Source organism: Psammomys obesus, unplaced genomic scaffold, assembly GCF_907164565.1.
Source record: "Psammomys obesus unplaced genomic scaffold, mPsaObe1.curated_primary_1811, whole genome shotgun sequence".
Classification (NCBI taxonomy): Eukaryota; Metazoa; Chordata; class Mammalia; order Rodentia; family Muridae; genus Psammomys; species Psammomys obesus.
In genome coordinates, this window is record NW_026596034.1 from 37,593,223 (window position 1) to 37,620,422 (window position 27,200).

General features: G+C 55.3%; 1 protein-coding gene across 2 annotated transcripts in view; it reads right to left on the minus strand.

Moving 5' to 3' along the window:
• Nucleotides 1–393: 393 nt before the first annotated feature.
• The window catches only part of Cbfa2t3 (CBFA2/RUNX1 partner transcriptional co-repressor 3), a 51,888-nt gene continuing 25,081 nt past the window's right edge, over nt 394–27,200 (minus strand). The window contains exons 2-12 of one of the 2 annotated variants that reach the window (XM_055621409.1): nt 24,154–24,300; nt 21,682–21,759; nt 17,440–17,681; nt 17,157–17,246; nt 13,283–13,464; nt 12,450–12,679; nt 10,111–10,196; nt 9,210–9,408; nt 8,636–8,704; nt 7,781–7,971; nt 394–6,348 (exon numbers count right to left, since the gene is read on the minus strand). In XM_055621409.1, the coding sequence (XP_055477384.1) occupies nt 6,079–6,348; nt 7,781–7,971; nt 8,636–8,704; nt 9,210–9,408; nt 10,111–10,196; nt 12,450–12,679; nt 13,283–13,464; nt 17,157–17,246; nt 17,440–17,681; nt 21,682–21,759; nt 24,154–24,274 (1,758 nt within the window). In that variant the 5' untranslated portion in view covers nt 24,275–24,300 and the 3' untranslated portion in view covers nt 394–6,078. The remainder of the gene's footprint in view (nt 6,349–7,780; nt 7,972–8,635; nt 8,705–9,209; nt 9,409–10,110; nt 10,197–12,449; nt 12,680–13,282; nt 13,465–17,156; nt 17,247–17,439; nt 17,682–21,681; nt 21,760–24,153; nt 24,301–27,200) is intronic. The other variant, XM_055621410.1, reaches the window with a different exon arrangement.

Genomic DNA, 27,200 nt, shown 5'->3' on the forward strand with positions numbered 1-27,200 from the left:
TTAGTGTTCCCTCAGATCCCGTGTCCCCTCAGGGCACCAGTGTCCCCCTGACCTTTAGTGTTTCCCTCAGCCATGCCCCACTGTCTCCCTCATATGGACCACTCAAAAAACTTGACCCCAGTGGTAAACCAGTTAGCCACAGGTCAGGCCCTTGAAACTCGGGGTCACTTTTGGGGTCCAAGATTTTCCAGAATTCCCTAAGGCCCAGCCTTCCAAGATGGACCCCATTTGCCAAGGATAAAGCAGCAGCACATGGAGCTGATATTCACCTCCTTTGTCTGCCCCAACCCTTTTCTGGTTCAACTGGACCACCACACCCACCCTTGTCTGTACATCAGGGCTTTCAACATGGCGGTCAGGTGTGCACAACAGTCTGGAGGAGCAGCCAAGCCATCATAGCAAATGCTCACTTTATTACACAGATGTAATTAACCTGATCACTGTGTCCATGGCCCACAGGGCAAACATATAAAGGACAGCAGAAGATAGCGGTGGGCGGCATGACATAGCACCCAGACACAGAGGGCTGTGGAACACAGCTTTTCATGAAGACAATATCCAACTCTCCTCCCAGCTCCTGCAGGGGGAAAAGCAATGGAAAAGCAACGGTCCACCCAGCAGGCAATGTGTGGCTGTGCTCTGGGCCTGACCCGTCCTTGGCCCACCCAAGATATGGTGTGAGCTGAGGGCTGTGGGGCCTTTTGTCTGAGTTGGGAGCAGGGGCTGTTGCCTTTGAGGATGTGATTTGATGAGTCGGCCATATTTTTAGTTAGATGCTGCATTCCTGTTTCCCAGTCTGGGATGCTCTCTAAGGGCCAGCCAAATTGAAGGGAAAGGAACAGAAAACAAGACAGAGTTTTGTAGAATTTGAGGACTTGTGCAAGTTGTTGACTGACTGTTTTGGGTTTGTCTGTGAGCTGTCTACAGGAAGAGATAGTTCCCCTGAGCCCAGCTCACCTCAAGTTTCTCTTCTTGTGAGCAAGATGACAACCCAGGGTTCTCTCCCCAGCATCATTTTAAAAAACCTCCCTACATGGTAGGAGCTTCAGGAAGAGCAATGAGTTATCAGGGGAGCCTGTGGGTGGCCTCAAACACACAGCAAACACTCCCTACCATCTGTGGATTTAACAGGGTCTGACTGGACATGTTCAACTCTGAGCTCCTTGGGGTCCTAAAAGAGAAGACGGGAATAGTGCCCAAGAGTCCCGAGGAACAGGGTCCCGAGAGCGCTCCTGTCTCAGGGGAGGCTTGAGCTTCTCTTCAGGGCAGGGCTGCGCCCCCTTTCAAGGAATGTGGTTACCTAACAGCCCCTCCAGAGCTCCTGAGCAGGTGTGTAGAGCTGCTCCCAACACACATTCTTGGCCCTTTCTCTCCCCAAGCAGGTCCAGATGTGTCACAGCTGCCATAAGGGTGCATCCAGTCTGTCCACAATGCCTGCAGTAGGGACTCATATCTCTGGAGGTGTCTGGATGCCATGGGAGGGCAGAGCGCCAAGGGGCTGTTGCCTCCTGGGTGGGTATTCTCAGGCCCTGAGCAGTTGAGGGCAAGCAGAGCGGAGGGCATTGGAGGACCTAGTGTCTTTGGTACACTGAGGGAGCTGATACTACGCTGAGTCCAGTGGGTAGAGAGATGACAGGAAAGATGGACCTAGGGAGGGTTGTGTGGGTGGGACTGGAAGACATACAGACACGAGGATGGTGGGGATGGTGGGTGGAGAGGCAGTTTGGAAGGAGTAGTATGGGAAAGGTGGACAGATGGATGAGCAGGTAGATGGATAGGATGGAGGGAGGTGGGTGGACAGATGGGGTTAGTCAGATGGAAGGGCAGGTGGAAGGAGATGAATGAGTGGAGATACAGGAAGATGGCTGGGGAAGTCAGAGAGATGAACTCAGGAAAGTGTCAATCTATCAGTGAGCTTAGGCTGAGGAGCAGAGTAATAGACAGATGGGTGCTGGAGATGCTGCTTTGGTGTCAGCCTAATGATTTATTTGGAGAAACTAAATGAGAACTCTGGAGCCCATCCTGATCGCTGCCCACGGCCCTACCTCCTATTCTTGTCCTTCTCTGTCATCACGACCCCTCAGGTCTTCTGACACATGTCCCTGTTGACTGAATCCCTCTGGACCCTCCAGTGAGGGCTGGCTCTTCTCACCTTGGCACCCGTCAGGCAGCAGGACCTGAGCTGTGATCTGGTCCAGCCTGTTCCTATGCATCCATGACCTCATGTGGAATGGGAGCCATTGGTCTCTGCTTCTGCACAGATCTGAGGTCTGAGACGGAGCAAATCCTCTTAGGCAGCCCTCAGGGAAAGGCCAATGTGGGCTTGGGGCAGGGCTGGGCAAGGGGCTGAGAAGAGGGGTGGGAAAGACAGGAAACATGACAAGAGGTCATAAGGTCAGGGGACAGGGGGCTGGGCCTTGGGGGTTGGAAAGTTCTGCCTGCTACCTGCCCTCTCCACTCAGCCTTCCTGGTTTAGCTTTGGCCTCAGAACAGGAAGTAAGGTTGCATTTTGATTTGGGGTTTGGGGAAGCAAGACTTTGTGAGAACCCACATCCCGTAGGGGTTTGGTTCATGTCTGGCTGTGGCTACCAGGAGGCAGGGCCTGGCAGTTGTTCCCAGGTCCGTGGTTTGTGACCTGGAGAAGGTAGCAGGATGGGCTCTCAGCAGGAGTCGGGGATGGAGTACCACCTTCCCCAGCTCTGTGTAGAGCCCCAGGCAGACTGTAGGTTGAAACCAAGGTCATACTGTGGTTACGGCCACCCAGGGTGTACCTCCCAATGAAGAACACCCATAGACCCTGTTCTCTCAAAGCTGTGAGGTTGTTTGGTTCTTCTGTGGGGTCTTTGGATGGCTGGAGCCTGAGCACAGCACCCACATTTTTGCCAGGGCCTTAGCACTTGGCTCAGTGTCTTCCTCCTTGTCTCGGACAACACTGATGACATCAGCCAGAACTCAGCAATACCCCTGGGGTTCCCATCTGCAGTTTTCAGCCCTGTTCCCTCACCTAACCCTCCACACCCACCCTAAAACCACCCTGATTCTGTAAGTACCTCGACTGCTTCCTATTGGCCCGCCGGTCCTGTCACCCGGGGTGTCTACGGTTGCTGTTGCTGGCTAAATCTCACTCACAAGGGCCACGCACCATGGTCAAATGGCATCTGACAGCTGTCTTGAGGGGCTAGACAACAGCTAGGGTACATACGGAGGCTCTGCTGAACCTTAAATATGTATCCTCATTCAGATACGTATCCAGACCAATTTGGCCGGGCAGCATTTTGTTGTCTTCTGGTGGGCCTTCTAGTTCTAAGTAGGTGGGTAAGGATGGTAAGGTTAGGGAAGGAGGTATCTGAAATTAAAGCACACCCGGTGGGCCTTCAGGTAAGGGGCCCTTTGCGACCTTACCTCAGAATGGCTGGACCACAAGAGAACAGGTACTCTCAAGTCCTGGCACCAGGAATGTGGGTCGTCCAGGTGCCACCTCAGGACTCCTGGCCCAGACCTCTAGAGACTACAGCTCTTAAGCCCAACCTGAGGGCCTGGCTTTGTTTTACCTCACAAACACGGTGCTCACCACCTGCTGCCACCCAGAGCTCCTTCCTACCAATGGCCTCTGGCCTGCCCTTCTGGAAAGGCCCCCAAAGCTACATGCTGTGGGGTAACAGAGACAAGAAGCACTGCATGAGGAGCAGCTGGGAATGGCATGCAGCGATGCTTCCTGTGATGAGAGGCGGGGCTCTACCAGCACACGGACTCAGTGTTTTCACGCAGTCGCTCAGGGCAACTGGTCCACTAGAAGGAAGGGCGGGAGGCCGCCGTGTGTCCTGGCTTCTCTGAAACCCACACCTCTGTGGGCTTGGAGGGCTGTGGCCTCAGAAACCTTCCAGGGGATGAGCTCTACCTTGGCCTTCAGAGCAAGGGTTGCTGTCAGGCTCCATTCGGGTAGCACCAGGTTGACGGTGCCTTCCATATAATGTTCTCTTAAAGAGTGAACTTTACAGTTGTGAAGTTCAGCCACCAAACAAGCCCAGAGGACCACAGCTCAGATTCCTTTCAACGTTTTTTCCTAAATTTCACATACTTCTGTGGTTTGTCTTAATTTCTTTTTATTTGGCAAATATCTCCTCGGTACTGACGCCGTGGTTGGGACCTCTGTGGAGACTATTTACATTCACATTAACACCCGCTGCACACCTTGCTCTGGGCAGGGCCCCTGGGCCCAGGGTTCAGGAGCAATCCCCCATATTGCACGCTAGGCTGGCAGCTTGCTGCAGCCACACATTGGTGCAGACCTGGACTGTGTCTGCTGTCTCTTTTTGTTTGGTACAGGCATGAGCCTCCTTCCTTCATTTCCTCCTTGAATCCTCGAGGGAGTCGAGCGGGTGGAGGGCAGGGTGGGCAAAGGCTGGAGAGTAGGTGGATGGGCAAGCATCACCTTCACTCCCAGGGCTGGAGACGAACATCAGGGCTATGTACAGCTGGGCTTGAGTCTTCCAGGTGAGGTGAGGTGAGGTGAGGTGAGGTGAGGTGAGCGTGGCTGCTGGCTTTTGTGTTTGTAGTTTTTGTTTTTGTTTTTCTTCCTTTTTTTTTCTGTAAAAGTTTGAAAGAAATGAGGGTAGCCACAGCAAGACACGGGGATGGGATGGTAGGGCTGAGATGGAGGTAGGGTGGGAATGGGAGAGCAGAGAGGTAGAGGAGGGAAAACCAAGAAAGCATGATTCGCTATCTCCTTATGCTTTCAAAAGCAGTCAAGAATCAACTCAAAAGATTGTCACAGTTTCATTTAGGAATTGTGCTCTTTCTGGGAAGAACACGTTAGCACTTTTTTTTTTTCACAACTGGAAATGAATTATGGGAAGTCCCAGAAGGTGTGGGGACAGATGGAGGTGTCTCCCTTGCATATAGGGACACATGGATATGGCCCTAGGGCAGACAGTACTCAGGCTCATGCTGACTGGGGCTTCTTGATATGGTGCTGAGGGTTACGTGGCCTTGTTGCTGACTGCTTTTGCCCAGCAAGGATGCTGCCCACTAGTCAAAATGGAACGAAAGGTTTCTTCTTGGCCCAACCCACCAAATCCCAGTATCCCAACACCCCCTGACAAAATCAAAACCAAAATAAAACACCGACATCCAAACAAACCAGGATGGAGAGACCATGAAAAAAATACTTTGGCAGTGATAAAAATAAATTTTGGATTTTGATCTCTTGAGTTTGCTTTTTGGATTTCCTTTGGAGCGAGGTGTGTCTGGCATCCTTGGCTGGCTAGCTGGCAAGGTAGTTTACAGGTATGTTTCCTTTGCTTTAAAAAAAACTTTTTGGATTCTTTTTTTTTTTTTTTTCTTTTTCACTTAAAGCCAAAGAGTTTGACATTAAAGAAAAGAAACCAAAAAATGCTTCTTGAGTTGGAAACCGAAATTGTTCTCACCATCTCTGCTACGTAGGCTGATCCCCCTGGGGTTGGCTGGGTGATAACAGCAACTCTGGATAGAAAATCACAGTTTCTTCCCTTTCTAGAGAGGAATGGGGAGAGACCCACAGTCTTCTTTGTCCATTTCTAAGTAGCTTGTTTGCCAACAAAGCAAAACAAAATCTCCAAAAAGTTCTTCACGGAAAATTAAAGCCACCGATTAGGTTTCTCTGGTCACAGAGAAAAGATGTGGACTTTACAAAGACAGAGGATCAGAGAGAGATTCAGGGAGAGTCAGGGCGGGGAAATAGAGGGTGACTGAGATATCAAGGAACACACAGAGAGAGGCAGACAGACAGACAGTAATAGAGAAAGACACAGAGGGAACAGACAGCAGCAGAGCCGGCCTCGCTTGCGCCTGCTGGTGCCGCTGTCTGCAGCTCCGCAGTGGTTTCTGAGGATGCTTGCAAAGAGAGGCTGAGAGGTCCTGGCAGACCTTGTCAGGTAGCTGAGGCTGCACGGGTGCAGTTTCGTTGGATCTTGTTTTCTTTTGGAGAGAAGCAGTAGCAGCAGTGACTCCACACACCGGCTCCAGGTATCCGGTGGGCCACGGAGGGACCAGGAGGTTGGCAGGGCATGGTGTCCATAGGCTGGGCATTGGATTCGGGGGTCAGCGGGGCACAGCAGCGTCCAGCGGGCCCGGTGGGCCTGGAGAGCAGGGGCGAGAGGGCCCTGCTGAGCCGGCTTCGCTGGGGCTGGCAGTGGCATCAGGCTGTCCTGGCAGTGGGTCAGCCACTGCAGCCGCGGGGCCCTGCAGACTCTGGCCGCACACATGGTGGTGTTTCTCCCAGTCCTTGTGCTGACAGAAGGACCCACAGTAGCGGGCGGCATTACAGCCGCTGCAAGTCTCACTGGCCTTGCGCCCACAGTTCCAGCAGCTCTGGATGTGGAGGGGGGCAAAGGAGACGCTCAGAATGGGACAGACTCCACGTGCCCAGATAACCTGCCCACTGCTGAAAGGGACTGTGCGTGCGTGTGTGCGTGAGTGCATGCGTGCAGTGTTGCAGGGGAGAGCCATGCGTCTACCCCCTGGCTGCTAAGACTCAGTCAGGATTGCACCCAGGAAGAAAAAAGAACTTGAGAGAACCTCAGAGGCAACTGAGCTGTCAAGTACTCTGTGGGCCCTCTTGGGAGGAGAGGTGGCCATGGACCAGGAGACCCTTTTTCTGACTGGGTTTCTCTAATGGGGCATGGCTGGAGATCCCTGGAAGGTGGCTGGGCTGTGAGACTGGGAGGTTGCCCCTGCCTGGGGAGTCAGAGCCTACTTCTTGTCTAGTTTAGTGTCTAAAGTCTTGTTTAGTGTCTAAAGTCTCTGGCCTCACCACTGTCTGCTGGCCCTCAGCTTCTGCTGCTCTACTCCCGCAGGCCTTGCAGGGTGGCTCTGGGACCTGATGGCTCTTTATGCCCCTTCCCCGGGTCTGCTCAGATGTCACTCCTACTGGGGTACTATCCTCACTCCCAAATATCCAACACTCTGGCTGGCTCTTTGCCCATCTCACGTCAACTCTGCGGTCCTGCATGTGTATGTCTGTGCGCACGTGCACACGAGTGTGTGGGAACGTATGTGTATGTGGAGGCCTGAGGACAAGGCCTGTTATTGTTCCTGAATACTGTCTACCTTATTTTGAGACAGGGTCTCTCATCGGCTTGAAGCTTATTCAGCAGGCTGATATGTTGGACCAGTGGGCCCCAAGATCTACCTGGCTTTGTCTTCTCAATGTTGGAGACCTGGTCTTTCCTAAAAAGCAGCCCACAAATGGCTTTCCCATTCTCCCAACCAAACTTTTGGGGCAGAGGAAAGTCTTCCTTCACTCACCCTGCTGGATTGGAGCAAAGTGCTCAGACATCCAGGCACACAGGGTCACAGCTCTCACGGCTTTCTCCTTCCTGTTCAGTGAGCATCTACCCACGTGCCAGAAGCTGAGGCAGGCTCTGGGGTCCCGAAAGGTCTCCTTAAACCTCTTGCTTTCACAAGTTAAAGAGCAGAGGGTTTGACAGCAGCAGGATTTGATGGAATATGGGCTCCGACATGTGCCAGGCCCGAGACAAGCCATTGCTCTCTGGACCTTCAATTACTGCTACTGCAGGTTGAGAAGGCCCAAGGGACACCTTACCAGGCCTCTTGTGTCTCTGTACTTACTGACAATCAGTGTGAACAGACTGCACGCTTGCTTATGCTACCCGTGACAGTCACGACCACTGTGAACAGGGAGCTCATGTGACCTAGAGGTGGCACAGGTGTGGTGTTCACCCCACAGACTACAGGGCCCCTGAAGGCAGACACGGAGTGTAGAGGCGGCCAGCGGCCCTACCTCGCTGGAGTCCTCTTGCTGGTTGATGACGGTCAGGGCATCCTCTGACGCCTGCCGCTTGGCCTCAGCCAGCGCTCGTTCCATCTTGGCACGCTCTGTGGTGATGAGTTCATGGGCTTTGCGCTCCGCATCAGACACGGCTTTCTGTAGTTCTGACATAGCCTGGCGCTTCACCTCATTCACGGCTTCCTCTGTGAAGCACAAAGGTGGGCGGTCACCCAGGCCAGCTCCCCTGGGGCCCTGGACCCTCTACACTCACAACTCGGGTAGGAGCCTAAATGTGGTTGTGCACACACACGCCTACCAGCCCTTGCATGTGTGCACACAAAGGCACAAGTCAGTGACCCCACACCTTTGCTGAAGTGCTGTGTGGGTGAAGGTGTGAGGCCTGGCATATGTGTGCAACCTTGGTCACGGGGAGTAGAGCCATGGGTGAAGGTCCCAAAGCTCAGCCTCCGACTGCCAGCGTCATGGTTCTCGCTCTGTGAACTTCTTCAGGGGGGGAAGGCCAGTCCCCACCCACGGAACGATCCAGCAGGTTCTGGTAGTGTCCAGAATTCTGTTCTAACAGGCTTCAGGCAGGCCACTGCTGTGAGGGACCTGCTTTGAGAACAACCTCGCTGCTCCTTGGCTTTGCTTGGACAGACCCACGGGAGCCTGAAGTGGACTATGTGGACCCTGGCTACAAATGTCTGATATCCACCTCCCCTTGTGTATGTGTAAGCGCAAGCGTGTGTATTTTGTGCACACCCCTATGTGTGGCCCAGTATGTAAATCCACAGATTTGCATGAGGAATCCATCTGATCACAGACATTGTGGTTGTGCTCAGGGGCTCTCCCTATAGCCTTACTCACCAGCTTTCCTCCAGATCTCCTCAGGCATATAGCCAGAGAGGGTCCTGGGCATGAAGTCCCGGTGAACATCTGAAACAAGGGAGTGGCAGAGAGTGTCACACACAAGGTGGTTGTCAGTTGCCTTCCACACTGCGTCCCCTTCTACTCTGGCCAGGGATTGGAGAAATATTTTTCCCCTTGGGAAAAAGGGCTTCACATGCCATTAGGGGAATGGGGTGGTGGTGACTGAGTGGCATGCTCTGTAGCCAGTGGACATGGAGTCAGGCTGGGCACCGGGCACGTCCTGGGACCCCCCTTGTCTCTTTGGTCACTGCTGTGGTGGATGGGTAAACAGAAGCCCCTAGGTGCCCCCTCCTAAGCTTGGCCTGTACCTACTAGAGCCTGGGAGGTCCAGGCACCCTAGCAGGCTGGGCACATCTTTCTGAGCATCTTTCTTTCAACTGAAGCTTTCTGTCTAAGTAAGGCCTGACTGCTGGCTAGCTTCCTGGGAAATTAGTGGCATCCTACAGCGGCTGTGCAGGGCTGGCTAGTAACCCCTCACTATAGGCTCTCCATGTTCTTCCTTGGTACACACCTAGCTGAGACCCCTCAGGGCCACTGCAGCTGTTGAGGGACCTGGCGGAGGTGGGGGTGGGGCCTTTCTTCCCCTCCTCAGAGTCACTGTAGCACCGGATCCAGTGGTTGAGTTCCTCTCGGTCGGCCTCCTGGCACCGGCGCAGCACGGTGAGGGATCGCCGAGTCTTCTCCACCATATCCATGATGCAATTCAGGAGCTGCAGGCAGGTGGCAGGGCCTTCAGTACGTTGGGACCGGGGCTGTGGCCAGATGTGGCCATCTAACATGGAGGGGGTGGTCAGGGAGCCAGCTCACCATCCCTGAAGGCAGGGTACAGAAATCTACCTTGGCTCCCCACAAACAGTGAAATGGCTCCCAGTGCCAGAGGGCACTCTGCTCGGATGGGAGTGTCTTTGCACGTGGGGTAGGGGCTTGGGGTCTTTCCTTTGAAACTCTGAGAGAAAACCTGCTTTGGGAGCATTGTCAAGAAAGAAGCATGCCAGGAATACACACTTCAGGATGTATGGTGGTCAGAGGAACGGAGCTCCTAGGAACATCAAGACACAGTCCACCTGGCCTGCCCAGGGGCTGAGGCACCTCCCACAAAGCTGGGCTACACTCCTGGGCTCTACTCTGCAAGGGTGTCTGAGCAGGAAATAGCACAGGAGGAAGGGCCTGTCTGCATCCTTGTCTGTATTCTTTCACAGCACCCTGATAGGTCAACAATGGGCAACGACGCTCACAGACAGGGACAGGCAGTCAGTAGGCACACAGGTAGGTCCTGCTGGTAGATGCTGAACCAACAGAGCCCAACTCAGCACTGCTCCCCACCCCCCACCCCCCCACCCCGCCTTAGGCGCCAGAGCTGTGCAGGCATTCTGGGAGTCACAGGGGCCCAACAACCCCAGCTGGATACTCACACTGTTGAGGTGTTTCCACTCTTCTGCCCACTCACGTTCTGTGAGCCTGTGGTCAATCACTTCTTCTTGTCGAGACCCAGGCATGCCTGTCGAAAGGGCAGTCGATACACACTTAGGCTCCCGTGCCGATGCAAAATCCTTCCTACCGTTGCCATAACCAAACCCCGACTCGGATCTCAGACCCTGCCCTACTCCCAGGTGCCTCCCACTTCCTACCTCAGGTATCAGAAAGAAGTTACCCTGGATCTGCCTTCACTATGCATTCCCTTCCTACGAGCCTTCAAATCCTGCTCCTCTGACTTTTTCTATGCCCGTTTTTGATAAACAGCTCTGGATTTACTTTAAAGGCCTGTCTTATCATGGCCCAGAGACCTCAGGGCCTCTGCAGCTGCTCAATTTATGTGTGTTTATGACTTCCTCTCAGATATCTGTACTCCTATGCATTCCTCAAAGTCCAGGCCACACGGGCCCTCTACAGCTGCAGACTGGAATTCTTCAGGCCATGTGTGTCTGTCTCTAGGTACAAGGCTTCCCTGTTTACTTGATTCTACCCACTAACCCCTGGGTGTCAGCTCCCGGGAGAAAGGTGGCATGTTGTGTTTACCTCTGTGTCCCCAAGCTGAACTTTGGCCTGGGTGTTGACCAGTCACAAGTGTGGTCTTGGGATCAGACCTATTGGCAGCATCATCAGACAAAGTAGCAAGCAAGCCAGGCTGGCTCATTCTCCATGGGATCCTGGAGCCCTCATCTTAACACTCCCTGCCTCAGTTTCCTGATCCTGCCTAGTTCTCGCACATTAAGTAGTTAGAAAGAAGATCCTCAAGATGACCTGGTAAACTTGAGGGGTATCTCCAGGCAGCTCTGGGTGCTAACCACTGTTCCCTTCTCTCTGCCCTGACCTTGGAGGGAAGCTCGTTTTCCCATAGAACAGATGAGGAAACTGAGGCTGCTGAAGGGCCATGTCTGACCAAAGTTACCAGGCAGGAAGTGGAGGAGACAGAGGTAGTCATTGTGCGATGTAGGGCCAGCCTGGATCTGTAACCTTGGGAATGACCAAATGGGGTGGGGCAGGGTGTGGGTTGCCGCTGGCTGGGACACGAGGGACATGATGGTCCTGTCTTAGTTTCCCTGCAGTGTCAATTACTTCCACTGTGGTAACCGAGACTGCAGGTGACCTGGCGCCAATCCAGACTTCCTGGGGCAAAGCCTCTCTCTTAAGTGGCCATCAGCGCCTGAGGACCTCCTAGTACCCTAACCTGAAATGCCTCCCTCGATCTGCAGAAGGGCAGGGAATGGCCACCGCCGTCATCCAGCACCCTCTCTGGCTGCCCACGAGGGGCCTGTGCCAACGCCCAAACTAAAATAGAGGCTGAGATCTGTGCGACAGCTGGCGTTTATTTTTGCATTAGCAGAAGCGGGTGGGAATTAGCACCTGCCTGACCCGGCTGTGGCGAGCCAGACTGCTGTCACCTGCTGCCTAGGCCCAGGCCCTGGAAGCTTCCACAGCGTGGGGGTAGGGAAAGGCCTCTGCTGACCCTGCTCTGGGACCCTAGAGGTGTCCTGAGTGACCCTGGAGGGTCACTTCTACCATTCCCTTCCAACACTCCCGGCGGTGACGGGCTTGGCCATCTCTGGGTTTCTGCAGAGGAGGTTGTGACCATCCACGGTTGCTCCACTTGTACTCTTTGAGCCTCAGTTTCCTTTGAGGGGTGGGTGCAGGCTGAGAAGTGACAGAGTACAAGTTCGGTGGCTTGAGCTCTATGTCAGCTGCCGTCCCTGTCATCAGTGACTGGGCCTTGGAGTGCAGCGTGTGCAAGGTGCTCTGTCAATACCCCTGTCCTCACATGATTCCTGCTCTGACAGAGGATGCTATCGAGGCATAGAGAGGTCATGTGGCCCATTTGCGGGTCACTTCTGGATTCAAGGAAAGCAAGGCAGCCCTGCTGGTAGTCTAGTCTTGCCCTCAGCTACTCTGGCTTTAGGCTGCCCAGTGCTGGAGAGTGGTAGAGGCTGGTTCCTAGGATGGGGGTTCTCTGACATAGTGCTATTTTGTGTATGAGGAGGAGCAACTTGTCTCTGGAGGGGCAAGTCAGGCTCCATGGGCACAGGGGTGGCTACTGGCTCCTTACACCCATGTCCTTACTGGACCCATACCCTCAGTGTCTTCCTCAGAGCATCAGTCCAAGCAGCTGCTGACTGAATCCCTAAATAAGTGCATGTAAATGCTCTCCAAAGCAAGCCCACGCAGGCTTATCCACGCGTGCAGGCTCGGAGACATGAGGGCTCACACACCCAGTGTTCAGACCTCAGGCAGTTGATGGTATTCTCGCAAGGCCTACCGAGGGGCCGATGGCGGTCCCGAAGCTCTCGGGGATCAGGATGTCGGTAGGAGTCCCGGAAGTGGTGGGCCATCGCCATGTCCTCCAGGCGGTAGTGTGGGGGCGGGGGTGGTGTCGGGTGGGGCAGCCCGTTGCTGGGGCTGCAGCGCTGGGCAGGGTTCAGGGTACAGGACCGCTTGCTGAGGTGGTCGGGGTGCAGAGGGTCCCGGTCTGACCCGTTCTCTTTGGTCCTGACCAAGAAAACAGGTGGCCAGTGTGGCTATCAGCCCCAGACTTGGACAGAGGGTGAGGAGAGACAGGTAGGGTGGAGGCTGAAACTCAGAGGATCCCCAGTGGGTTCAGGTCTCCCACTCTGAACCCCTCTGGGGCTCCTAGTGGAGCATGGAGAAAGGGGGACACCAGGGGTCCCATGGCCAGGTCTGGTCCCCACAGTGATACAGTGGTAGAACCAGTACTTCTGTGGCCAGTCAAAGGGTTCAGTAGAGCCCAGCCACCATGGGCCCTAAGCTCCAGGTCGTTCAGGGTTTACACACACAGCACAAAGAGAAATGAGTCCCGGTGGACAGACACCTCCCTGGGCTGCTTTCCTCTGAGGATCCCAACCTTCCCCCCCCCCCCCCCAGCTCAACAGAGCAGTGTATGCTGCAGAACCTGGTGTTGCCAGCACGCCAGCCTGCCCCTGCAGCGTGCAGCAGGGCTAGCAGCGCTAGACCAGTCCTGAGACAGACAACAGGCTGGGCCAGCTGTCTGGTGGAGCTGGGGCAGAGTGAGATGGGCAGGAAGAGGCCACCTGGGTTGCCTCCCTGTCCTGTGAGCGTGGGAAGCGCGCTCACCTATCAGGTGTCCTCCTCTTGCCATTCTCATTGACTTCCAGCAGGAGCTCGGAAGAGTCCACAGGGGAGGTGGCGCTGGCATCCAGCAGCAGTTGTTCGTGCTGGGCCAGGTACTGGGCGGGCGTCTGCTTGGCCAGGCGGGCACAGTGCAGGAGCTCCCGCTGCAGCAGTGGGAGATTGGCCTGCGGGCAGGACGGGGGCTTTAGGCCAGCTGGGGTGCAAGCCCACAACACCTGCTCACAGCAGGCGGCACAGGGCTGCCTCTGTGTGACACAGGGCTGCTCTGGGTCCCACAGGTTCTTTATCTTCCCAACAGCACTGTGGGACGTGGCAGGCCTGGGCCCTGCTGGACACACAGCAATGTAGGAACTTTTACATTCACAATGCTACCTCCCACAGTGCTGTCTGCAGCCAATACTCCCTACCTGTGTCCTGTCTAAGTAGGTACCATGTCATCCTTGGCACAGAGAAAGAAAATGAGGTTCAGAGAGGACACACACACACACACACACACAGGAGGGAGGGAGAGAGGGCGACAGCTGTAAATGAGGTGCTGGCAGCAGAAGGCCACTATGCTGCAGGGTTTCTGCTCTTAGGCCCCAGAGTGCACTGGCCAGAAGCCCATAGAACCGGCTCCTCTCTTCCCATTGCCTCTCACTTTCCAGCCCTAGCCCTGACTAAAGCTCACAGCTGGAATCTGGACATCAGAGCATGCCTTCTGCAGCCGTGTAGCTCTGAGCACATGGGGGATATGACCTCTATGAACCCAAGCCTCAGTCATGACATCACAACTTGAGCTCACAGATTCCATCTCTAACCCCCTGAACTTCACCCTAGGGCTGGGCCAGGGTCTCTAGGCAAGCCCTGCTGGTGGTCAGCCTCTCTAGAGCCACTGGGGCCCAGCGGCAGGCTCTTGGGAGAGCTAGCAGTTCTAAGCATTTGTAAATAAACACGATCCACAACTTTTCCCATGCGTTTCAAAGCTGCCAGGGCAGCCTTCCCCAGCCTCCGCCTCCTCAGCCTCTGTTGGCGCATCCACCCAGCCCATCAGGCGGCCGATGCATTTTTGTTGAGCAGTATGGCTGCCAGGCCTGTTTTTCTGTTTGGATAGCTGAACAGGGGCCAGCCCACCATCTGCCGACCACGTCAGAAGCATGAGCTGGGATGAGGTCCTGGGAGGTCTCAGTAGCCCACAGTCTCTTTCCTCATACCCCCCCTCCTTGGCCAGCATGGTGGGGCGGGGGCTGGGCACGAGCGCCATCTGGTCGCCATTAGGGTGGGGAAACATCTGGGGTCCTGGCCAGCTGGGGCCATCTGGGAGCTGGAGCCTCGGGTGGGACGGCTTCTGAAAAGCCCCACTGTCCAGCTACATGGAGGCGGGTGCAGGACAGAGTGGAGGGGACCTGGGATCAGGTAGCCCAGCTGTCCGGCCCAGATACACAGCAGCCCTTGGCCAGGGGCACAGGACCACTGCTCACCCAGAAAGAACCAGTCCCCATTCTTTTTCAGGAGTCCCAGGCATCATTCAGAGGACACACCAAGCTGGTCATAAGGTACCCTGGGCCCCAACTTCATTTGGCATAGAGATTTTGATTTTCAGAAAAATCTCAACCCTTTATTCTGGGTGGGACTTTAGTGGAAGACACAGAGCACACACAGAACCACCCCGGTGACAGCTAAGCATGAGTCTTTGTGGTGCTTCTCTTAGCTGTGCTCCATTCACTTAAGGCTATTTAATTAAGATTGGGTGGACCACTAACCCTGGTTGGGCTACTGAGGTGTTGCGTGATCTTGGGAAGGTCATACCAGCTCTCTTGAGTCCAGCCTTACCCGAAGACCAGAGCGCTGGCATCCCTGGTGTGATAGGCTCCAGTGAGCCCCATGTGAATTAACTCAATTCTTCCTATCACCTGTGTGATAGGCAGGCAGTTCTGTCTTGCCTAGGAAAGGACCCAAGAGGGCCCTGCAGTTGGAGCCAGGCTCTGCCCAGCCACGCCTTGCCCAGCCTCCAGAACAATTTCTTCTCAGAATGGCACCCCAAGAGGTGGCCATGGGAAGCACTGAAGAGGCCAGGGGGCCCATAACTATTCAGGATGGTGCTGCGATGGCTCTCTGACCAGCCAAGAGAGCCCCCCCCCCCCCCCCCAGTGAGGACAGAGGCACCTGGAGCCGTGTGAGCCTTTCCTCTGGCTTCCCTCGTTCTAGACTATTGGGGCTAGGCCCTTACCATGCTGTACCAGCCAAGTAGCCATGCCTCTTTGACCGGACAGAGTGGGCCCTGGCTGGTATCTTGGCAACAAGGCCAGAAGGACTGGTTGCAACCTTGTATTTTTAGGTTTTACCTTTGGCTCTTACTGCCCTTCCACTCTAGGAGCTCCATATCATATATCATATCATACCATACCATATAATATCATATCCTGACAATGAGACACAGAGGTCCTGGGTGAGCTGTGAGGGGGGCTAGTCCTCCAGCAGCCAAAGTGGGCATAGAGAAATGAAAGTGGAGGGGGTTCCTTGGCAAAGCAGTGCTTGGCAAGATGTTCCACCCAGTGCTTGCTTTGGGTGATGCCACACTAGGTTAGGTAGGATGGGGACTGAGGGTGGGGACTGTGGGCAGTGGAGGCTGGGATATTCCAGGCATAGACAGGGTGGCCGATGCTACAGAGAGCATCTGCTGCAAACATCGGCTCTGACAAAATAAGCAGGCGCATGGCATCCCAAAGACAGGCGGTGGCAGAGTCAGCAGCATGTGGAGGGTGAGAGAATGAGGGCCTCCAACGCACGGCAAGTGACTGCCAGGTGGGCCCACGCACTGGCACCCGAAGCTTCTCTGTTGTCACTAGCTCCAGTGTGAGCCCAGCAAGGTGTGGGTGGGAGGGAGGAAGGGAGTGGATATGGGGTGTCATGTGGGGTCCCCTTAGGAGGTGCCAGAGGGAACGAGGCTGGGAGGGCATGCACTGTGAATGTCGGGGGGACTTAGAACTGTACTGACCCAAGCTTAAACCCAGCCTCAGGTCTCTACCATAATCCGTTCTTGGCCTTACCCCTACCACTGCTCCATGAGAATGGAGGACTCCAACTCCAAGGGCTGAGCACAGAGGCGTGGGGTCAGCCCAGTGACTGCTAGGTAGCTTGCGGGGGGTGGGGGGGAGCTCACATCTCGGAGCAACATCCCTTATATGGTCTGACCTTGAACCCTGACTAAAGCAGACATTCAGGAAGCATAACCTGGGGCTCCGGTGGCTGTAAGTGGAGGTGGGTGCCCTAAGGTGGGCAAGCTAGCATCTCCCTGAGAGGTCTAAGCAGACACTCAGTCAGCGGCATTCAGAAGCATGCCATCCTCATCCCTCTCCGTGCGAAGGGCTGCAGTGAGTCAAGGCCCCAACGTGAGGACCTGGCTGGCTCCCAGTGTGTGAGTGTAAGAATACCAGATTTAAAAACACAGCCTCTCACTAAGCCTGGCGGTGCACACCTGCAGCCCCAGCTACTGGATGCTGAGGCAGGAGGACAGAGTTCAAGGCCAGCCTGGGAAACTTAGTGAGACCCTGTCTCAAAATTCAAAAGGGCCGAGAGCTGCAGCTTAGCATGAGGAATCTGCCTTGCTCAGGGGATTTGGTTATTCTGACAAAGGGACCCTGTACAATGTCATCATTCATTCACAAAGCCCCAGTCCAAAGTCTGTGTTCTGCGCTTGGCACAGCATCTTCCATCACTGTGCTGTCCAGCCACATGCCTGCCCATCACCTGTTCGCTGCCGTCTGCACACCTATCCCCTCACTCTGTTCCAGCCACACTGGCAGCTGCTTTTCCTCCTCCCCCAGGGCCTTTGCATATACTACCCCTGTTGCTTCGGGGTGCTGCCTTTGATTACCTTAAGAAAGGGGATGACGAATGGCCGCAGTGGGAAGTTGGTGGCTTCTTGGAGCTTGGAATGAAATTCTTCGATCGTCAGAGTTGAGTTCTGCAGGAGAGACCACCTCACTTACAGGTCCGCATGCACCATCTGACCTGGCTGCCCCTCCCACACCCTGGGGCAGTGGGGGAGGGGAGGGAAGGAAGGCTCTGGGTCTGGCTGGAGTTGTGGACATCGTGATGGAGCCGGTGCAGAGTGGCTGCCATGGGGAGCACTGGTGCCCATTAGCCCGGAGACTCACCACCAGCCCCAGCACCAGTGTGCGCACGCGCTCTCCAATCTCGGGCGAGATGTCACTGCCAAACTGCTGCAGGGTGGTGAGGAAACGCTTGAGCTTGCTGAGCTGCCGGGCCCCGCATGCCGGGGGCAGGTGCTGTGTGGACAGCGAGGCGGTGGATGAGGTGGCTGGGCCATTGCTGAAGCCATTGGGGGTAGATGGGGCACCGTGGATGGCCGTGGGTGAGTGGCTGCTGCCGTTCATCACTGTAGGAAAATGGCGACCTTGAGGGCAAGGCAGAGCAACTGCCCTCGACAACTGTAAGGGTGCACGGGGACGACAGCAACAATGACCCCAATGATGACGACGACCATGATGGTGGTGGTAGAGTCCAGAGCGGCTGTGCCAGCATAGTACATGGCTGCCGTTCTGTCCTCGAAACCACACTGTGCTCATGGGTGTTACGCTCTTCTACAGTAGGCAAACCGGTACTGGGGAGGTGACTCCCTTTACCTCGGGTACCCCTGCCAGGAGGGTGGTAGGGCCCACACCCTACCACCAGGTGGAAGTGGCTGCAGACAGACATTTGTGGGGGCTGATGTACACTGTCCCTGGGGGCCAGCCCGGGGCCTTCAGTCAAGACCTTCACACCAGCCAATATGCTAGGTCCTCCGTACACAGCCAGATGCCATCCTACCAGACTGGCTCAGGTTTTCCATGGTATGAAGAATGGGAAATCCCCTCCCCCCAAAATCATCCCCAAAAAGGCTAGGAACTCTGCCCCTGCAACCTCTTTGCCCCTGCAAGCCTCAAGCAACACCTCTACCCACTTTCTTTTCCAACTCTGAGCAATGCCCCTGAGTCTCCCCAACCCTGAGCGATGCCTCCAGAACCTTCCCCAATCTTGAGGACCCTGAGTCTCTTTAACACTGAGCAACACCATTGTCAGCAAGCAGCCCAATGCTTGAGCTGATCAGGCAGAGAGACTGAGACCTGCCCCCCCCCCATCCCTCCAGGAGGAGTTGGTTGGCTTCTTCAGGGGATTTTGACACACTAGTTCATGCTGGGGACAATCTGGTGACCAAGGAGACAGCTGATAAGCATGCTGCAGGATCGCTGCTGCCAGTCACTGAGCCATGGCTGACTGGATGGCCCTGCCATTGGCTCAGTGTCCTAGGGCCAAGGCCAGGGGCTGCCGTAGAACGCTTGCCTCTCAGCCATGGTTGACAAAGGTTAAAAGCTTAGGTGGTGGGCCCCAGCAATGATTAGCAGAGTCTGCAGACAGGTCAGAGGTCACGAATGCTACCTCTAGGTATATAGGCATGTTCTTTACACCTCTGGCTCACTCACTGAGGCTTCTGTTCGTGTCCTAAGCCCTATAGTCTTAGGTATGCACCACTGTCTCCTCCCTTGGCTAAGTGTGCAAAAGCCAGGTTCTTAGGCCTGGGCTGAGACTGTAGGTCTGGGGAGCCCTCAAGGCCACATTCCTCAAAGCTCCAGCTGTCTCATTTCACCTGTGGTGAGGCCCAGTGGGACTAGAAGTGCCAAGGGAGGGAGAGAGCCCTTTTTCTACACCGAGGAGACCTTCGGCCTTGCTCGGTACAGTGACTCCAGCTGACTTCCCCTGGGGTATCCACTTGCTTCAGGCGATGGGTACCTTAGCAAGTCGCCCCAGACTGCACTTGGCTGCACTTGTTGTACTCGAGCACTGGGAGGTGGCCTCAGGGCTGGGCGTGAGACGGTGCCATGGGTCTTTACCTAAGTCTTTCCTTTCTGGCCCCCAAATCTGGGGCTGCGATGGCTCTTGCCAGCTCCTGTCACACCTCTGCTGTCACTACAGGATGGGGGAGCTAATCTAACTATGCCAGTCTTGAGGTCCTGTCTTCCCTGTGGAACTCACGCAGCCCTTGCTAAGTAGTGTGCTGACCGGCTCTATCTTGCCCAGAATCTGCCTAAGGCTCTAGACCAGAAAAACCACTGTGGGGGCGGGGCTGGTGGCCCAAAACAAGCGTGTTCTATATCCACACAGCAGACAGAGCCACTGGGATAAACGGTTCACGTGTAGACCCAGCTGGTGGCCCCAACTGTCTGATGCTAGGGCTGACCCCATCTTCCACATGAGTTAAGGCAAGACCCGGCCCAGAGGTGCTGTGTGTGATTGTAACCCCCGAGGAGCACACCCTTCCCATTCTTCTGTCCTCATCTGGAGTCTGAGTGTCACCCGCTACAAGGGTCCTCAGATACCCCCACGCCATACACACTGGAGGTTGGGGGACTGGCACCAGTCTAGATGAACAATGTAGGTCAGACCCACGCCTGGCCTTGGTTTCTCCATCTGCCAATAGTCCCAAGGCACTCTGCAGTTCTGAGGCGCTAGGATCAGAGAATAGAGGTCTCGCTCATTTGTCAACCCATTGCTTATGGAGCCTGCGCACGCCACCAGCTCACCTGGGGGCTGGCCCTCCTGAGGTCACAGCCCCGACAAGACTCCGCACGGTGGGTGTGATGGGAGCACCCTTTGACAGCTGTTTCCAAGGAACAGCGGTTTCAGAGCATGTGGGGAGAGAATGCAGGCGCACATGCTGCCTTGCTGTTTTTACGCCGCTACCAGGAATGGAAGCCCTCTGCATACAGTTCTAAGTAGCTCCTCTTTTCTAGTGTCCCGGGGATGCACTCGGAAGACTCGGAAGCTGAAGCCTTCCTGTTTGTCTCCCCAGATGATCTCAAGAGCCCCTTCAAGGGCCTAGGATACATAGTCAGTTCCAGAATGACTGTATGCTAGCAGAGGTAGGCCAGCATAAGAGCTGTATACGGGAGCAACCCTCTCGCCCTGGTTTGGTCAGCAATGGCGGCACAAAGCATGCCAACAGCTCTGGGCTCTAAGACCATGTCCAGAGGACCCCAATGGGTGAACTTCCCTCTCACTGGTGAGCTCTGACAGCCACTGACCCACATGCCCCAGTCAAACCTAATGACAGCCACTTGCTGTCACCTCAGCTAGGCCAGGCAGGAGATGGCTTGTTGCCACGGAGACCTCACCAATAGCAGTGGGCTTGTGCCTTAAGACCAAGCGTTCTATCACCAGGGCTCTGGGCCTTCTAGTAGTTTCTAAAGCATACCAATGTCCACAATGTCTAGTCTGCCACCCACCAGACCCGGCCTGGCCTGATCCTGCCCTCCCTGAGGCCCGCTTACCAGCCTTGCTCTGAGCGCCTGGGTCCCCCGTGGCCTGTTCGCCTCACTGCCTGTCTGTCTTCCCTCCCGTGGCTGCCGGGCAGTCTCAGCAGCTAAAGAGTCGCCAAAAATAGCCCCCAGCACAAGTGTTTTCATTACCACAACAGGTGTGTTGCTAAGTTAGACTGTACACGTGTCCTCGGCTGATGTTTGGGGGCACACGCTAGCATCCCCATAACTCCCCCAGCCTTAACGCTTGGGTGGGAGTTGGCCTGGGACGCACGGACCCAGTTAACAGCTCTTCCACTCTTTCTCCCTGACACAGGGAACACCATTATCACCACAGCAAGAATCACTCAAGAGTTGATGGCCAGTCAGACCGCGCGCCAGGCTCCAGCGGGCGGCCAAGAATGATGGCACAGAATGATGGCAGCAAGAGGGACCACACAACATAAACAACACGTGTAACTTCTTCCTTATTCTTAGAGCCAAGAAGACACATGGCAGCTGTACACACCTGGGATATGCAACTGACTGACCCAGTCCAGGCTGCTGAGGCATGGTAACACCTGATGATGGGGATGAGAATTCTGAATGTCACCCAGAGCTTGGGTGGAGTTCATCCATTAGTGGGACCAAGCCCACAGGGCACGTGTGGGTCAGACATGGCAGCAATGGTTTTGCTAGCACAGTGCACGAATCACCCTCAGCACTCCATACTGTGACAGCATCACTTTACAGGTGGGGAAACTGAGGCACAGGCAACCATACCTGCCCATTGTTGCCCTGCCAAAGAATGGGACCTATAGGGCCTCTTGAAACAGTGGCATTTGACTTCCCACTATTCACTGTCTCCTCTCATTCCTGGCACCATGCTCCATGCAGCCTGTTTGGCTGTTGGGGGTAACGCTCAGGAGGCATTCACATGCAAGGGACCCACTGCTTCAGCACACTGTCTGAGGGTCTCATCTCTAGGCCCCTGGGCCTCTCTTGTCTTTAAGGAGGCTGGAGTTCCAACAATGGGAGTGTAGAGGCAGCGAGAAGGACCCAGGTGGCCTCCTTGAAGCCCATGGTTCTTGTTATTTTACTTACAGAGACAGACCATGGACCACTTTAAGCAGCCGTGGAAACGGCCATGGGGCAGAGACGTCGCAGGTCCATCCTCGCCATCTGTAAGCAAAATAAGAAGAACACGCTGTCAGGAGGGCGCCGCAGCAGCCCACCCTCTGCTGTTTAGGGGCAGTCCTAGAGACCACACTGTTGCCGCTGCGGGCCAGTCCACTCCTCCGGGCCTCAGTTTCCTCCTCTGTAAAACTGTTTGTAGAGGTTTCTGTCAGCATGAACATGAGAAGCTCATAAAAGCTGTCTTCCCAGAAAGGGCCTGGTTACCCACTCAGCACTGTCTGTGAGAGACTTGACGCCCGAGCTGTTTGTTTTCAGTGACTGAGATTTGGGTCTGGGTGGCATAAGGTGGGTCTGTCTGTGGAGACAGGTGGTAGTTCCAGGAGTAGTGAGCCAGCCCCCTGTCTCAGAAACATGCAAGGCAGACAGGAAGCTTGACCCACCCACTGGCTCCCTGGCTGAGAGGAGTGTAGGCTGGGTCAGTGCTTCTTGCATTGTCCCAGGTCTCCACACTCAGCCTCAGGCCCATCTTCCCAGCCAGAGACCAATCCGTGCCCAGGGTGGTTACTGGGCCAGGAAAACCACAGCCCTCAAGTAGAGGTTCAAGGTCAGTCTCTCCACTTGGCTTGGAGCACTGGGCAGGAATCTGCAGCTGGCTGCAGACGCTTTATCAGGGCTGCCTCCAGCCAGGTGCAGGGGTGTGGTTAACCATGTGGATTAGGAACAAGCCTGAGGTGACCTCAGGAGGCCCAGGCCTCAGACTTACACACCAAGTATCCCCAAAGACCTGCCCCCCACCCCGATCTTACCACTGGAAGTGTCAGCTTAGGGAAAAAAAACGAAAGCCTGTGCTCTACAGACAGAACTGCGACCCCCAGGGTGAGACAAGAGGGACACAATTCCTCCCCACGAACCACACATGCTCTGGCCACCCTCACATCTGTGCACAGGCCTCATGAAAGCAAAGCCCCGAAGGTCCCAGCTGATCCCATCCTCACTCCTAACCAGGAACATCTGGTGTCCAGGCTAGCTTTTGGGATAAGAACTGGTCCACAGGGAAATGCAGGCTGTGGGAGGCATACCCTCAGGGTCAGTGACGGCTCAGAGTTCAAGATCAGCCTGTCAGCCGCTCTGTTCTTCCTTCCTGCTTGGGGCCTCCAAACATCTGGAGGACCACTGTTTCAGGAAGTGTGTCCTGGCCTCACTGCTGGGAGAGGGGGCACAGCACCCCCCCCCCAAACTAAATGCTTGTCTCCAGTTAAGGCATTGGCTGGTGACATCGGCATAGTCCCAGAGTCTCCCTCTCACCCACTGGATGAGCTCTGAGACTGCCCGGCAGCCTCAGTCTACCTGCATTTCAGCCCAGAGGGAAGGACGGTTAGGGAGGGAGGGAGAAGTGACTGTGCCAGCCGCATCAGGATGGGAGGAAGAATCTGGGAAAAGGCACAGGTACCTCTGGCCTGAAGGAGCATGGCCAGCCGGCAGACCCAGGGCCTGGCAGGGCCATCTGTCCTCTGAGAGCATCAGGCTGTTAAGAGTCCCAGCTACTAGGAGTCCCCATTCGAGGCTCTCCGATCACTGGGCCTCAGAGTTAACTATAAGAAGGGGGAGCTAGAACCCCGAGAGAGACTGGAAGCCGCATGTGGGTTCCACATGGACAGCCTGCCCTGTGCCCTGTGCTCAGATGGCTCTGGTTGCCTGTGGCCGTTACCTGGAAGCAGATGCTATTACCCCATAGACAGGAGCCTGATGCCCTGCCAACAGGGAGGGACAAGGCTGGCCTGATCCTCATCTCAGCCTTTCTCTAGACAGCAGGGCTTTGCTTAGAGCCCTGTCTTTGAAGGGCAGAATCAGAACTCCACGTCCAGGGATGGAGGGGTGGGAGAAAGCATACATGCCCTGGAAACAAGGTGACATCAGGCTGAGTTCCCCAGACTCCTCCCTCAGAGAGGGTTCTTGCTTCAGCTTGAGATCTGGGGAAGGGTCCCTCAAGTATGTGTCTTCGAAGGTCGAAGTAGGGGTGGCACATGGCTGTTTCCCTGCCACAACACTTAAGATATACTAAGCCTCTATCTTGGGGGAGGGGCATGGGACATTGTCCTCTTTAATGGCCCAACCCTGAGAGTTTCTATCTTTCCCAACTGCTCAGGACCCAAAAGCCCAAGTCACAGTCTTTCAGAGAAGAGAGGTGGCTATGGAAGAGAGAGGCCACTTCTGCCCTGGGCTCCCTGGAATTCCCCCGGAGTGCTGTGTGCTCCCGCCTCCGCTCTGGGTTGTACACCAAGGAGGATCAGGGATCTGAGCCTAAGGCTAGGCTGCAAACGGGTCACAAGGTCACATTATGTTAAATGTAGAGTGCAGAACTTCAAATGACTCCACCTGCTCTACACGCCCAGCCCCCCGTCTGCTGCCGCCTGTGAGGAGGAGGGGGAACGGACTCACGTGTGTGAGGTGTGAAGGAGGGTGGTCGTGTGGCTCCCTGGGATGCGGTGGGAGGTGGGGGTGGCATGCTGGGGGGTGTGGACCGGGGCTGCGTCTTCACTTCAGCCGGGGAGTCTGGCATTGCTGCAGCCTTCTCCTTCCTGTTAGCTAAGGAAAGAGAGAGAGAAAAAAAGATCAGGCAGCTGAGGGCAGAGCAGGATGGTCAGCAGCTGGGCAGGGGCCTGAGCTTCCAACGCCAGGTGGACTCCTGACTCCACCCGTCCTGTGGAAGCCCTAAGTGTTCTTTCTCACAGGTGGCTAGAGTCTGTGCACAGGTGAAGCAAGAGCCAGGCCCAAGGTAGGCTTGTCAGGACTACAGTCTGTGCGGGAGCCCACAACACAGGTTCCCATGCTCAGGCCTCATCTCAATTCTCCTGCCCTGCCCTGAGGATCTGCGTATAAGGTATATGGGGAGCGATGAGCCCAGATTTCCAGATGCTGAGACTCCCCTCTGGGATCTGCTCAGGGGAACTGGTTGGGGCATGGAAATCATCATTTTAACCATCTCCTGCCCTGTGGTCCATATCAGGGTGTGATCCCTGAACACAGGCTCATGATGTCCAGAATTAACTACGTCCCTCCTACCCAACTCTCAACACAGCACTCAGCCCAGGGTCAGATGAACAGGAAGAAGGTCAAATGGTGATGATGGTCAGGTGAACTGAGTATCATGTGGACCCTGGAGAGCCAAGAGCTCCAGAGCAGGACCATGAGGCACAGGTACAGGGTCAGCCTAAGTCCAAGGGGCAGGCCTTGCTTAGGACATTCTTTGCAGGGGATGGTGAGTCCCTTTGACCTTAAGCATTGTCAGGCAGGGTGGGTGGAAAGATCTGCGTGAGCTGCTTCTTTGTCATGTGACAAAGAAACTAGCAAAGGGGGCGGGGTTCCTGCCTGCTATGAGCAGAAAGCAGATCTCTTGGTCCCAGTAACTGCCTGTCACCCACGATCTGCTCCTATCCACAAGGCTTTCCATGGGCAGGGGCTATGGAGACTGAGGCAGAGTTTGTTGTCTCTTGGCCATCAACACCGAAACTGTGAGCATCACCCCTCGACCTTTCCCCTCCTGTATCCCATTTCAGGATCCCGTCGTTAGCAGACACATGTAAGTCTAGGTCGTCCAGCCTCTGTGGCTGATGGTTAGTAAGTGACATCTACCGGGTGGCAGGCCAGAAACAGCAAAGCCCTCACCTAACCCCCTCCCTGGTCTGCAGAGGGGAGAGAGGCTCAGAAATGCTTTAGACAAACCCACTGGCCCACGATGGCTTGTGTCTGGGTCAGCCAGGAAGAGGCAAGAAGCCCCCATCTTGCTGGGCTCACAAGGAGGGGCAGAATGGGAGCAGATGGCACACAGCAGCCACACAGGCTGCGGCACCTGCTGTCCCCCAGCTGTGGCCTCTGGCCCCCCTCCTGCCGGCGCTTGGCCCCTCCCCTCCCTCAACTGTCCAAAGGCTGATTGCTGGGCACACGTGTGGCCGCAGCTGTGGGGACCTATCAACACCATGCCTGGCTGTAGGGCTGATGGCCAGTCTCCGGTGACAACAACCAAAGAAGGCAACTGTGGCCGGCTGCATCAGCATGAAGCAGCCCGTCCTCACCAGCCCTTCACCTGTCCAGCCTGCCCTTGGGCCCTCAGGCAGATGGGGCTGCCTGGGAGGGTAGTGCCAGGGCCAAATGTCTCAAGTGCCAGGCTGGCCCTGGTCATAGGCCCAGGACATTAGGGACACTCTGTGTCTCTGAAGCCTTTCACAGAGGGGACATAGCTTCACCTGAGCTTCAAGTACCAAACCAAGTAGAACCAATTGAGTAAAGGCACCATGGGCTGGCAATGGGCCCCAGCTGTTACCTCTCAGTATACTTGTTCAGTGCGAGCACTGGTAGACCCTGGTGCCACAGGCCATGGTACCATGTTGCCGTGGCCACCAGTTGGATGCCCATGATGTCAGAGGCACCCTGCTGGTGTCCAGTGACCTGCAGAGACTTAACTGTCTTTCTTTTCTTTTTTTCTTTTTTTAAATAGGGCACGAATCAGAGGCCAGTGGTCGTCTCTCTGCCTCAGAGCTTCAAATGCTCATTGCATGCAGACTCCGTTCCCAGCGCTTCATGGACCTCACTTATCCTCACAGAAATCCTGGAGTCCTGATTCCACTCAAAGCCCATCTCAAAGAACGGACCAGCTACACAGACATGTCATGCCCTGCCCCAAATCACACAGCACGAATAGATAGTGGATCTAAGGCCAGTGAGTGTGGGGACTCAGAAGCACCTGATTTCCTGCTTTGGACCAGTCAGCAGCCTCCCAGACCTGGGGTTGCTGCCCTGCTCTGCCTTTACACTTTCCTTGCCTTCCCCCTGCCCTCCCCCGGCAGCCGAAGGGTGTCCACCTCTCACCATGCCCTGGGGAATCTTGTTTCCCCTCTCCAGCTTATTCCCTCCTGGCAGTTCCTTTGGACTGTCAGCCCACCGCAGACGTCTGCCTCCCTGGTCAACCCATCAGCAAGGTTTCCTCTTGGGACTGCAGCCACCAAAAGGTGATGACTCAGGGTAGAGATCACTGTGGCTGCTCCATGCGGAACTATTTCTATGGAGCGCCTTGCCAGGAGCCTCAGGGAAAGGCTGTAGGGAGCCTGGCAGGCAGTGCTGAAGGGCCAGCTTACAGTTGGTCTAGGTCAGGTAGGGTGGGGGCTGGCTGAGAGAGAAGCTGTCTCCAGGGGCCCGAGCCTCCTTCTCACCTCTAAAGTATGTAAACTGTCCACTTCCCTGAGGGGTGTGTGTGTGTGTGTGTGTGTGTGTGTGTGTGTGTGTGTGTGTGTGGCAGAGCAGCAAGGAGAAGAATGTCATTCGTAAGACCTGTATCACAGCTGTTTTTATTTATTTATTATTTAGAGATTTGCTTTGTAGACAAGGATGGCCTTGAACTTCTGACACTTCTGCCTCCACTTTGGAATGTGGGGATTACAAGTGTGTGTCACCACACTCAGCGTTTGGGGGATAGGGATGGAGCCCAGGGC